Genomic DNA, 13,450 nt, shown 5'->3' on the forward strand with positions numbered 1-13,450 from the left:
ATATATATATATATATATACATATATATATATTGATGGTTATATCTCTTCACGTGAACTCATAATTATGAGGTGTTCAGTTTATTTATTTCAGTTAACAAATTAATAAATCTAAAATTGATTAATTTTTAAATTTTTTTAATCAGATTTCTATTATTTCTATTTAGAACACATGCAGCAAAATTTGAGAAACAATTTTTGCAACGTAATTTAGAATTCCACACAATTTTTTTAAAAAAATAAATAGTGTAAGAAAGTCCACAATGAAAACAAAAATACTCTACCGAAAACAAAAAATACATTTGCATGCATGTGCAATATTGTGCATAGCAATTGAAGGAAAAAACGTGTTTGTGTAAAAATATTGTATGCTTCTACATGTTATAACAACTCTTATTAAGAACATACGTATGTGCTTTAATGGCAAATAGGGTCATTAATATTAAAAACAATAGATTACAATGTATGAAAATATAAAAATTTGAAGACTTCATTTGATGATGAGTCAAATTAAACTTTTGGTTCGAATTTATTCCCATAGAGCTGAAAATGGTTATATTTCACTTAAACCATCTCAAATACTAATAATATGAGCTTGCGATGATTTATGATGTGAGCTAATCAATTCAAGAGCAATAAAACTGCTAAATTTCAGGCATTTTTTTGAGTTATTACTTTATAACAAAATGATGTAACCTGCAGTAAGTTCTGTGTGCGTCTAAATAAAAGACCATTGAATTTCACATCTAATAGAATACTTAAACACTAAATCAGATTGAAATAGGGTTTGTATAATAAACAGGAATAATTTTGACCTTTGCTTTTTAGATCTCAAAAGTTTAGTTCACATAAGGAATATTGTTAAAATAACAGATGATAATGCACACCGTTGTTTAATCAAAAATAAATATTAAAACAAAAATTATGCAGATCTGAATTAAATACAAATCCTAATGTTTCTTATCGAAAAACAATATCATAGTATTAAGCAAGTATCGTAATATTATTACTTGTGATACTCTAATTTAAATATAATCATTGTCACTGGTAGATTTGTTTGAGGCACGGTGTCTTATTTGACTAAGCTATAATTGAAATACAGGTTGAATATAAAGTAACTTTGCTGACGCATGATCCTCAGGAGAACATATCGTTTGAATCAACAAAATATAATTTTTTACATCTATGCACTCAAAAATGTTGTTAGGAACGATTTCATAGCTCTCACAACTGGAGGTAGAGTGACAAAATTTTGTCACTCTACCTCCTCTAAATGTCTACACCATATCCCCTTTTTTCTTCAAAACGTAATTTATACAGATAAAAACCTAAATTGGAGTTGGAATTATATTTCTAGCAAAAGAAGTTGTGAATTTGAAGAGCCATTTAAGGGGCCCCTAGTAAAAAGATAGAGTTATAAATTCCTTAAAAAACAGCGAAAAAACTATAAACATTTCGGAATGTGGGGACGATTACATCAAAACAATTTAAATCATTAAATGCTTTCTTTGTAATTTTTTACCACACTTTCTTCACGTTAATAGCAACAAAAAATTGCAACGCTTGGCAAAAGCCTATCGGCGAAATTTCTTGGGCAAAAATTATTGTTCCAACTCCAATTCAGGTTTTTAATTGTAAGGATTACGTTTAGTACAAATAAAGTAGGTGTTGTCAGTTAAAAATTCTGAAATTTGTCACTATAACTAAACCTTAAAACCTACGCAACTGCTTTAATACCATTTTTGACCTAAGTGCAAAAATTTATTTAGTTTTAGTTTAGTTTTAAAAGTTTTATTAGTTGAGAAATTTAAAAGAAAAATCACTTTGAGAAATTCAGTCAGCAGTTTCTATTTTTAGTTTAGTTTTGCAACGGTACGAACTTTAAAAAATCACATGTTGGCAAAGTAATTCCAAAGTCCCCTTCTATATTGAAAGAAAAAACAATGATATAATTATAATAGAAAACTAAAATTTCAAAAGTTAAAATAGGAACAAAAGTGTAAATAATGTAAATATGTATGTAATGTAATGTAAATGTGAATAGGGAAAATACTTGAATTTCAGTCGTAATTTATATAGAGAAGAGTTATTATTTTCGCAAATGAATTTTTAAATTAATAGTTGATCGCAAGTGATAAACTTATTTTAAATTAATCATAAAGAAGACATAACCTTACAAATGAATTAACTTCAGTTATTATGATTTTATTTTTTTTTATATGAATTCAACAAAGTATTTCATTCATTTATTTTAAAAACACATACTTTTTTATTGTAGGAAACAGATATAAGTACGATAATTTATTTATGCATACATTACAATTTTAAAAAAAGTACTTTTAAATAAACTTTAAAATAATTTTTAACTATATGTATAAGTTTAATCACAAAAATATAAAATCAATTTTAATGCTAAATAATATAATATAAACTAAATAATACTAAAAATACTAAATTAATGAAGAGCAATTGAAGAGTGAAATTATTAAAGAGCAAATTTTTGTCGCGGTTATTCTTTAAAATAAATGAAAGATATTTTGTATGCAAGTATATATTTTTTTTATAACCAAATATGTATCTTTAGGATTAATAACATTTAAACTCGATAAATATAAATGTAACCTAACATTGTGAATTGTGATTAATATACTATAACGAATTGAATATTTATTGCTGTTCTCTGCGAACTCTGTACAGTTTTTAAAACGTAACCAAAGTGTGTAAAAATGTGCTAAAAAAGTATATTTTAATCCACTTTATAATCTAAATATATTAAGTTTATTTTAATGTAAAAAAGTCTGAAAGTCAGACCTAACTTTTAAACAAATTATCAGATTTATAATCAAGCACTTGTAAATTAAATTCCTCATCTTCATCAAATGTAGCACTTAGTTCACAACTGATCGAAACAATTTGCTCCAAATATAAATGGAATGCTTTATTGCAAAACTATACAGTTTATTTATGCTTAATACTTAAACAATAGTCATTTAATTCAATAATTATTTCTGCATTTATTAAACTTCTCTTTATATTGAAAAAAAAAATTTATCGAAACAAAGTTTTACTGAAATTGATAATAGTCGCTTTATTTTAGTTACTAAAATCATTAAATTTTTACATAAAAAATATTATAAAAAAGAATTTGTTTTAAAGTCAGTTTCATAACTCAATACTTTTCATGCGCTCACATCAAGTAACAATATTATTAATTTTTAGAAAATAACAACTTAAAAGAAATCATTTTTTATAAATAAAATGCGTCATATGATGGGAATCCATTCTCTTAATTTTAAATATTTTGGTTTATGACTAAGCAAAGAATAACACAAATACTCCTAAGCCCTTTCTTAATCTAAGCTTAAATGCTAAAATAGGTAAACGGTTTTATCTATGCATTATTCAGAAACATATTTTTTTTTAATTAGGCGAAAACTAATTTCAATTCAAAACATAAAGATTACTTTATTTTCTGAATACTTAGAATTTAGTTAATGGAATCATATTTTGGATTTTAAATTTAGTCGATGGGAAAAAAGACGTCTCGTTAGAGAAATGTTAAGAAAGTAAACAAAAAGAAAAAAACAACAGTATTAGACATGTTTTATACTTTAATTGTTAACAAGGTGTTCATACGAGCAATGGTATAAATTAAATAAAAATAGTGAAATTTAGCAAAAATTATTGCTTTGTAAATGTTATATTAGCATTTTCCTTCTACTTTCTAGATTCAAAAATTCAGAATATATCAATTCAGTTTTTAATTTTCTTTTTAAGTTGAATTTAATATGTATAACATAAGAAACAATTAATTTTTGTAATTTGATTAATTTAGAAGAAACATTGCTTGAAATCCATTCATTTGACCTATTTTGTTGCAAACATTCATTTGCTTCTATTGTAGTGGCATAAACATTTTCGAAAACGATTTCTTTGTATTTAATAGAAATAAATGAATATTTGATATTTTTATGACTAAAATGTTAATGTTGGCATTAATAATATTATTTATATTAATTAATTAATAATTTTTTATTATATCAATATTATTGATTATCTGAACATTTCATCCTGTTCAGTAATCTGAATAAAATATTTTACTTGCAAACAATTCTTAAGAGTTTAATATTTCAAATAAAGAATTTAAAGATTTACTATAAAACTAAATATCAATAAAAAGAACGTCATTAAACCATAAATGAAACGAAATTTATGAATTTATTAATAATTATTAACATATTAAATAATAACATTAAAATTCAATTTTCAAGAAATTAACATTAAAAATTCCACGTAAACATTCAAATAATATCACCTTTCACGTAAAGTTTGAATAAAATGGCACAAAGAACATATATGACAATCAAAATAAACTAATGTTAAATACAATCAAACTCGGTTATGATGAGAAAGACAGTAACAAATCGTTTTACTTTTAAATTTGTGTATTTTTTAATTTTATTTCAGTCAAAATTGTAAAAACAAATATCCTTAATATTCAAAATTCCTCTACAAAATGCTTAAGAAGATGTTATCTTAAATTATCTTTATTTACACTGAATTGAACTAAGTGTGTGGGCATTGTTTATTATTTAAATTTTTTTTCTTTCATAGTAAACTGTTCGACTTACAATATTTAAGATTAAGTTGTCATTAACACTCATAATGCCATTAACATCATTGATCATATAATTATTTCATAACACCTCTTTTCTTACAAGGAAGTCAATGTTTTCTGTCACAAAAAAAAAGTCGTATTCTTTCCAATTGGCAAAATTGGGTATCGATAAAATGAATGCAACAGTTAAAGTAGAAAAATATTTCTTTTACAGGCATTTATATTGTAAAACACAGTTTCTAATGCCCCCATTACCGCACTAAAAACCCATAATTTATTTAATAGATGAATAAATCCGATATAAAACACGATATCTTCAACTTTTTCAAAAATTTTTTACAAAATTTTGTCACAAATTACTCGCGCTCATATTTGGGTTTTAGGTAAGATTTTTTGTTATTAAACTTCTCAATTATTAAAAATGCACATATTATAAAAGATCTCGTGAGATCTGAGTTTGACTGTAATAATATTCTTTTACCTGCTGACGAAGGAATTGCAAATAAAAATCCAAGTGTGAGAAAAACTTCGTAAGTCCATATAACGCCAAAGTTTCCCAATAGATTGGCCACTGAAATATATGAATATACATAAAATATAAAATTTATTTCAGTCACACATTTTAAGAAATTTTGAGAAATATATAACTGTATTAATGAAATTCACAAATTGTTTAAGCAAAAAAGTAGCTTACTAATTCATTAGTTCAAAAAAATTGATATCATTTTCAAAATGTTATCAGAATATAATAACTTTTTCATGACAACAAATCACTCCTAAAATGTTAATTTTTGAAAATTGTATTTAGTCTTATAAAAAGTATATAGATATTTTTATCTAGATTTCGTAACTTCATAAATTAAGAAACAAAACCACAAGCTCATGAAATGTGATTTACGATTATGGTAATAGTTTTAAAGACTGAATGGGCTGTTTAATTCTGCATAAACTGTTTCTGAGAAACTAACAACAAATAATGCAACAATATGATTAACAATTATAAAGACATTTTCAATGCATACCATCTGCCTTAAATAATTTAATATTTACAGATAATATATTGTATATGAGTCACTTTACTCATATATAATATATTATTTGTTTATTAAAGTAGAAAAACACATGATTATTTGTAATTTTTTTTCCCCAAAAAATTATTATGTCAGATCATAAGTAAATTTATAGGAAAAAGATGTTACATACACCTAACAGAGGAATTGGAATAAAAACAAAAGAAAACAATTTATACTTTTACAGTAAATTATTTTCATAAAATAGTTGATAAATGGTTTAAGTTCACACCATTCTAAATGATTTATAATTAAAATTCATACAATTGGATTAAAATGTATGCAATTAAAATTTATACAATTGGACAATGGATACTATTGCTTAAACTATTGAAGAAATACGAAGAATCTTTGTTATTATAAAAATATTTTCCCAAGTTAAATTTTTCAAAAACATTAATTGAACACTATAATTTTTAATGTATTTATTACATAAAAAGCAATGAAACTCAATTTTCATTACAGTTTTTTTTATCTTTTTACTTTTTATATTTTTAAGTAAGAGCAATTTAAAAGGATTCATGTTTTAAGGGAGTCTTACTGTAAACAATTCTTTTTTTTCACTTTTATGTAAGACGTCATTGTATTATTTCTTATCCATTCTAATATTGCTTCTTCATTTTATCAGTGGAACTCTATTTAAAGAATAACAAAATTACAGCATATCATAACTGTTTGTAAGTCTTATTTTAGTTTAGTAAATAGTTTTATTTTGAGGAAATCAGAAACCACAAAATATTATTTTTCGTCTAACTTATTAAACTGTAATTAAAAGTAAATATAAAAAATATAAAATATATAAAAATACAAAAAAATGAACCTATTTTAAGCGATTATTTGTATTTCCTGTTAAATATCACCTCATTCTAGATAAAACTGTATATACTTTTATGAAGTAATTATCAAATATTTAGTTTGCAATTAGGATTAGATCAAATGTCATTAAACTAAAATTTATACCAATTAGAAGATAGGGTATGCTTTGTACTATAAACCTATTTTAAACGATTATTTGTATTTGCAGTTAAATATCACCTCATTCTAGATAAAACTACATATACATGCGAAACACAACATTATCATTACATTATTAGCAAATTTCTGCTCTAATTACAAATTTAATTATTTTAAGTATATTCTTCTTAAACGTATTTAATAATGCACGAACTTAACGCCGCTGCTTCTGGAATATGAAGTCTGATGTTAACATAACATGATATTAGAAAAAATAGAAAATGTAATGTCTTTTTCTACAAAATCACATTTTTGTTTATTTTTTTGTCATTAGAACATTTTAATTTTTCAGGTGTATTTCATAACTATTCTAACACAAATACTCTTTAACATTCATAAAGTGTATGGTTAAATATATTGCGCATAATTATTCTTCGAAAGACATTTATCAAAATACTTAAACATAGATTGCATTTTATTAAATTATAATGTAATGTACAGTTAATAAATTACATAATATTTTATATATAAACATAATATTTGATCTAAATATTGCACATTTAAGACACATTTCTGATTACAGACCATACGGAAAAAGAGACATAATTTTTCCATTTAGAGAAATTTTTAAAGTATAAAATATCAAAAGGAAAGCTATCTAATTTAATTACAAAATAATTACATCAAATGACTTTCCCTGTGTTAAGAGGTAGAATTGCAAATTAGGTATTTTTTAATCAATGTTAGTTATTTCAAAAAGTATGTCTTATAATTATGAATATATTTTTAAAGAACAATATTGTTTATTTCCAACGTAATGGAAACTGAAGCCATTGATTTTCGTTATCTTTAAATATTTTAAAAGTTTGGCAATGAGAAAAAGATTTCAAAGCAACATAAAACTAAACAAATTTATAAATGAAAATGTTTGGTAGAATTTTAAGATTTCTATATGTGGGGAAAAATAATTAATAAATTGATACTTTATTAAACTACTTGTGTAAAATCCATTGGAATAAAAATTCATGTAACAGTAACTATCATATAAGTAAAAAACTAGATTAAAAATAATTCAGTATGTCAACGTAATCGAAAATTTTAAATTTGAAAAAAAGAGTTCTTAACTTTCGCTATAGCTTCTNTTAGCGCCGCTTCTTCTGGAATATGAAATCTGATGTTAACATAACATGATATTAGAAAAAATAGAAAATGTAATGCCTTTTTCTACAAAATCACATTTTTTGTTTATTTTTGTTTAGTTAGAACATTTTATTATTTCAGGTATATTTCATAACTATTCTAACATAAATACTCTTCAACGCTCATAAAGTGTTAAATATATTGTGCAAAATTATTCTTAGAAAGACATTTAGCAAAATACTGAAACATAGATTGCATTTTTTTATATTATAATGTAATGTACAGTTAATAGATTACATAATATTTTATATATAAACATAATATTCGATCTAAATATGGCACATTTAAGGCACATTTCTGATTACAGACCATACGGAAAAAGAGACATAATTTTTCCATTTAGAGAAATTTTTAAAGTATGAAATATCTAAAGGAAAGCTATCTAATTTAATTACAAAATAGTTACATCAAATGACTTTCCCTGTGTTAAAAGGTAGAATTGCAAATTAGGTATTTTTCAATCAATGTTAGTTATTTCAAAAAGTATGTCTTATAATTATGAATATATTTTCAAGAAACAATATTGTTTATTTCCGACGTAATGGAAAATAAAGCCATTGATTTTCGTTATCTTTAAATATTTTAAAAGTTTGGCAATAAAAAAAAAAGTTTCCAAAGCAACAAAATACTAGTTCTTTATCCTATAGTCTTTTTAAATAACTGAAATCTATAGATAAATGAGACATAAAACTAAGCAAATTTATAAATGAAAATGTTTGGTAGAATTTTAAGATTTTTATATGAGGGGAAAAATAATTAATAAATTGATAATTTATTAAACTACTTGTGTAAAATCCATTGAAATAAAAATTTATGTAACAGTAACTATCATATAAGTAAAAAACTAGATTAAAAATAATTAAATATGTCAACGTAATCGAAAATTTTAAATTTGAAAAAAAGAGTTCTTAACTTTCGTTATAACTTCTGAACACTGTTGATAATAGTCACTTCGCCAAATTTCTTTTTTAAATCATTACTTTACATATTATTAAACAATCATTTAAAAACTGCTTTAAAAAATGTATAAATGAATTGTAATTTTATATTTATCTATAAACCATGCAATCATGTCATTAATTAATGTATATTGCTAGTATTGCTGAATTGCTACTATTGCTACGAGCAATAAACTATTATTCTTTTCTACTTCGCCAAGTAAAATAACGATTGCTTCTATAAGAGTGTTTTTAAGGAAGTAAAATTAATAATTACATTAATAGCAAACTTGTAAGTTTAATTAAAAATTATTAGAATATTCGTGTTATACTTTAACCAGATAGTATGTTATTTTATATTATTATAATGTGAAAAATATTTTATGACAGAAATTCAAAAGTTCTTTCAATACAACCATAAGTATTATTAGAAAAATTGCAAAACTTTTTCTTTCGTTTACAATTTATTGAAATGATATTTTAAAAATCGTATCACATGTAAAAAAAACATTAAAATATTAGTTTATACGCAATTTTGAAACTCATTCGCATGACTAAGTTTCATTCATGGTGTAAAAGCATTAAAATACCTATGAAGGAAACGATAGCGTTTGAGATCCAATGATTTGAGATTTGAAATCAATTAATGTTTATTAATATTTATCAATTAATGTTAAATCAACGTTAAATCAATGTTAAATCAATTAATGTTAAATCAATTAATGTTAAATCAAATAATGTTAGTTATTTGAATTGAAATGGTAACAATGTAGTAGTGACTGCTTAAAAAGCATTGCAAATTTCAAGTTTAATGCAAAGAACAAAATTATTGTTTATATCTTTGTCTCTCTTTTATAATTTGGTATTTTAAAGTACATATTGTTTGAGTTATGACGAAAACGACTGCTTTAAACGTTACACAAATATAACTATTGTTTATAACAATTATCAAATGTTTAGTAGAATCTGGCATTCTCATGAAATTTAAAGGTTTACGAAAAACATTAAAAGGTTCACTTTTCGTGCAATGGATAAGATAGTATCATATAAATGTTTATTCTATCTATTTTTAAGAAACATGACAATATTTCTAGTTACATTACTCTTATGTGGTTTAATATTCCTTTCCATATTTACGAATCATCATGCAATATTTCCTTGAAGCAGCAGATGCAAGACATTTAACATAAATAATATACGCCTTTTTTATAATTCCAACGTTTTTGTTAAAGAATATATTAATGAAAATAAATTGAGAGAAATTAACTGTACTGCAATATACAACTCCTATTTCTTCCAATTAAATTCAAAATATCTTACCAAGCGATAAATTAAAATGTGTATTATTTTGTGCACTGTCATAATCAAATCACTTAATTGTACATAATTGAGCATAATTGTCATAATTGCGCATAAATATATCCCTTAATCCCAAAAATGCAATTTTACAATGTTAAAATTTTATAAATTTTTAAATTTTTTACATGAAGATTGATTGCGAAATAGTTTTAATAACAAATATTTAAGTTTGCATTTTATAAAACAATTTTCAATCTTTAAAAACCCAGCATGATTTTTTAATTGCTTCAAAGTGTTAAAAAAAATATGGGGTGGCGCACTTTTAATTAAAACCGTTAACGTTTTAAATATAGTAATAGCAAACTAGACTGCAGTTGCATGTATATGATTTTATAATAAACATTCATTAAGGAAATTTTAACTAAATATTGTAATTTTTTTCAATTAAAAAGTGAGAAAATATAGTTAATTATCTTCGTTTTCATTCCCTGAAATCTACTGAAAATTCTATATTTTGTGAAAAAAAAGCAAATTGTTAAAATATAAACCAAACACTAATACAAAACAAATACATGCTACATAAGTCGAATCAGAAAATCATAACCACAATCAAATCAAAACAACAATTAATTTCAAATCATGACAAAACATTATATGTTATGAATAAAACAATTTAGTACAATAACATTTCTAAATAGCTTTCAGCCTAATAGTTTGTTTGAAGTTCATTATGTAGCCAATTTTGAAGAAAATGAGGCTACATAATGAATATGGTAACAGCATCCCTTTAAATATTTTAATACTTATTAATATTTTTATGCAAACTGAAATTTGAAAAATACATCTTTTAATTGAAATAATTTGGTATAAATCGTAAGTTGAATTCACTAGCTCTTTCGCTAGATTATAATATAAGTGCATTTTTTTAAAGTAACAAATTTAAAATAATAATAGTAATAAATTATACAGGATTATATACTTACTAATAACAGTAAGTATTAAAATAAATGTTGATTAAATATTCCAGTCTGCGTTAAAACCAGTTTAACTTTTCAACAAAGCAGTTATTTTAGTGCCCAGAAACTTTTGAAACTATCTTTTTACTAAAAACAACTAATACACGCCTTGAAACAAATGTCTCTCGCAAAGTTTAGTCTAGCAAATTTATTTTACATTACTGAAAAAAGGAAAAAGATAATTTCTAAATAATAACATTGGTTTCAACATATTAAAAATGAATAAATCATTCAAAACCTAAGCCATTTAATTAAAATGATTAATTAATATTTTTAACTTAAACAGAAATTGATTATAGATCTCATCTTTGTTCAAGAATATTTACCTCAAAATATTTAAAAATATTTCAAGAAATACAAGATAAAGTAATGAGCAGTTTGTGTTAAATGCACTTAATGCAATTAAACTACCTCAAAATCACCAAGATATGATTCTACTAATATATATAACTATATGGCAACAAGTTGTTAAGTAACCGTGGTATTTTTTATATTCTTAATTTCATTATATAATCATTGCTACATTTACTTTCAAATGCATAGATATTTTTCACCATTATTTTTAAATTCAAAAACATGATTTTTAAAGAAAAGAATGTTTTAATAAATTTTAATACATATATTTCCTGAAAAAATTTCGTAAATATATATTAATATAATATTTCAAGGGAAAAAGGTATTATATATTCAACTTACAAAATATAAACAAGGCAGCACCCATAAGAGGCAGCCAAGGTATCTGCTGCCAGTCAATTATTTCTAGATTTGTGAAGTAAAAGACAAGAAAGAAAGGCCAAATGAGTAAAGTATTGAAAAGTCCTAGGATACTGAAAAATAATGAGATTTGGCCTAAAGTTACATCTCCTACCATTTTCTTGAACAAAACCTGGAACAAAAACATCAGAATTAATTTTAACTAAATGTCTGTAACGTCATATTGTAAAAGTAACTAATAAGTATTAAGCTATATTATGTTTTCGAAGAAAAAAACATGAAAATATGACTTTTTCAGTTATTTCTATTTCGAGAAATATTATGGCAACATTTTGTAATCATTAGCAAAGCAACTTTTTTTATAAGCTAGTGAATTTAAATTCAAAATTGGTGCTCCTACACCAATACTAAAGATCGCAATGATCTCAAAAGCTCACGTTTTTACAAGCTGTATTTTTTTGTTTCCCAAATCATAACTGTGTTACATTTTCTTCCAAAAAAAACTTTTAATCAAATTTCTGCTAAATTTAAAAACAAAATAGTCAGGAACTAGAAAAATTAAATGAAATTTTATTCTTTGCGGAATGTCTTTGAAGATATAATAAGGATGCTCTAATAGCTTATTCAAAAATCATTTAAATATAGTTTTAAAGAAATAACAGCTTGAAATTGTAGTGACAACAACTTACATGTCAAGAAGAAACCACATTAACGAAAAAAGATTTCTCGGCGGGAGATATTTAAACTAATATCTAATTAAGGTCTGCATTACTTTTGTTTAATTAAACTTTTTGATTAACGTAGTACTACATAACTTTCAAAATATGAATTGGGTAGCGTCACCATCATAAGTCGCGAAATTAGTACATATATATATATATANTATATATATATATATATATCAGTTCAGAATTATGGATTCGGAGAAGATAGATGCATACACATCTTTCCTCATATAGATATAACAGATACAATAGTAACACTAAAAAGAGTATGACAATTTTATAAATGGTGTTTCATACAAGTTTAGTTTTTTTTTCTAATCCCATTCATACAATAACGGTTTTTGCTGAAGCATTTAACCTATTTTTATAAGTAACTGCATTTAAAATGTGTTACGAATAATTAAAAAAATAAAAGATAAAGCTTAAAAGAAGAGAAAATATTTGAGCACCCCGTATGCGAAACCTGCTGATGTTTCCTAAACGAACTATGTAACATAAAAGAAAATGTGAACCCATTATATAAAGTTTATTGCCTAAAAATTCCTTTAAAAAGTTTAAAAAATGAGTAAATTGATTTGAAATGAAATATTTTTGAATTTATGGTAGTCTTACACTCGATTACAAATTACAGGTTCCATTTATGAGCTACTTGGTTGTCTTCCATGTTAACTTAATAAATATTTCAGTATTTCTCTTCAGAATTCTTTGTCCAAAAATACATAAAATAATTTCATAAATGAAACCTCAAAAAAACGAAGATTGATTATTTGCGAATTTTACATATGCAGCGGTAATGTTGTTATTTATGAATTAAGCATTGTATTGAGTAGTATAATAAAAACATAAGTTCCAATTTGAATTTTAAATATTTTTTTACGTATCGGCTTAGGATTATTAAAACATAAAGCGAGTTTCTC

General features: G+C 23.8%; 1 protein-coding gene across 3 annotated transcripts in view; it reads right to left on the reverse strand.

The window, feature by feature from the left end:
* LOC107441918 (solute carrier family 35 member F3) overlaps positions 1–13,450 on the reverse strand; it is a 222,494-nt gene that overhangs the window by 8,294 nt on the left and 200,750 nt on the right. For all 3 annotated transcript variants that reach the window (XM_071178553.1, XM_043043121.2, XM_043043122.2), the window contains exons 5-6: positions 11,791–11,980; positions 5,099–5,188 (exon numbers count right to left, since the gene is read on the reverse strand). In XM_071178553.1, the coding sequence (XP_071034654.1) occupies positions 5,099–5,188; positions 11,791–11,980 (280 nt within the window). The remainder of the gene's footprint in view (positions 1–5,098; positions 5,189–11,790; positions 11,981–13,450) is intronic.

This window comes from Parasteatoda tepidariorum, chromosome 3 (genome assembly GCF_043381705.1).
Source record: "Parasteatoda tepidariorum isolate YZ-2023 chromosome 3, CAS_Ptep_4.0, whole genome shotgun sequence".
NCBI lineage: Eukaryota > Metazoa > Arthropoda > Arachnida > Araneae > Theridiidae > Parasteatoda > Parasteatoda tepidariorum.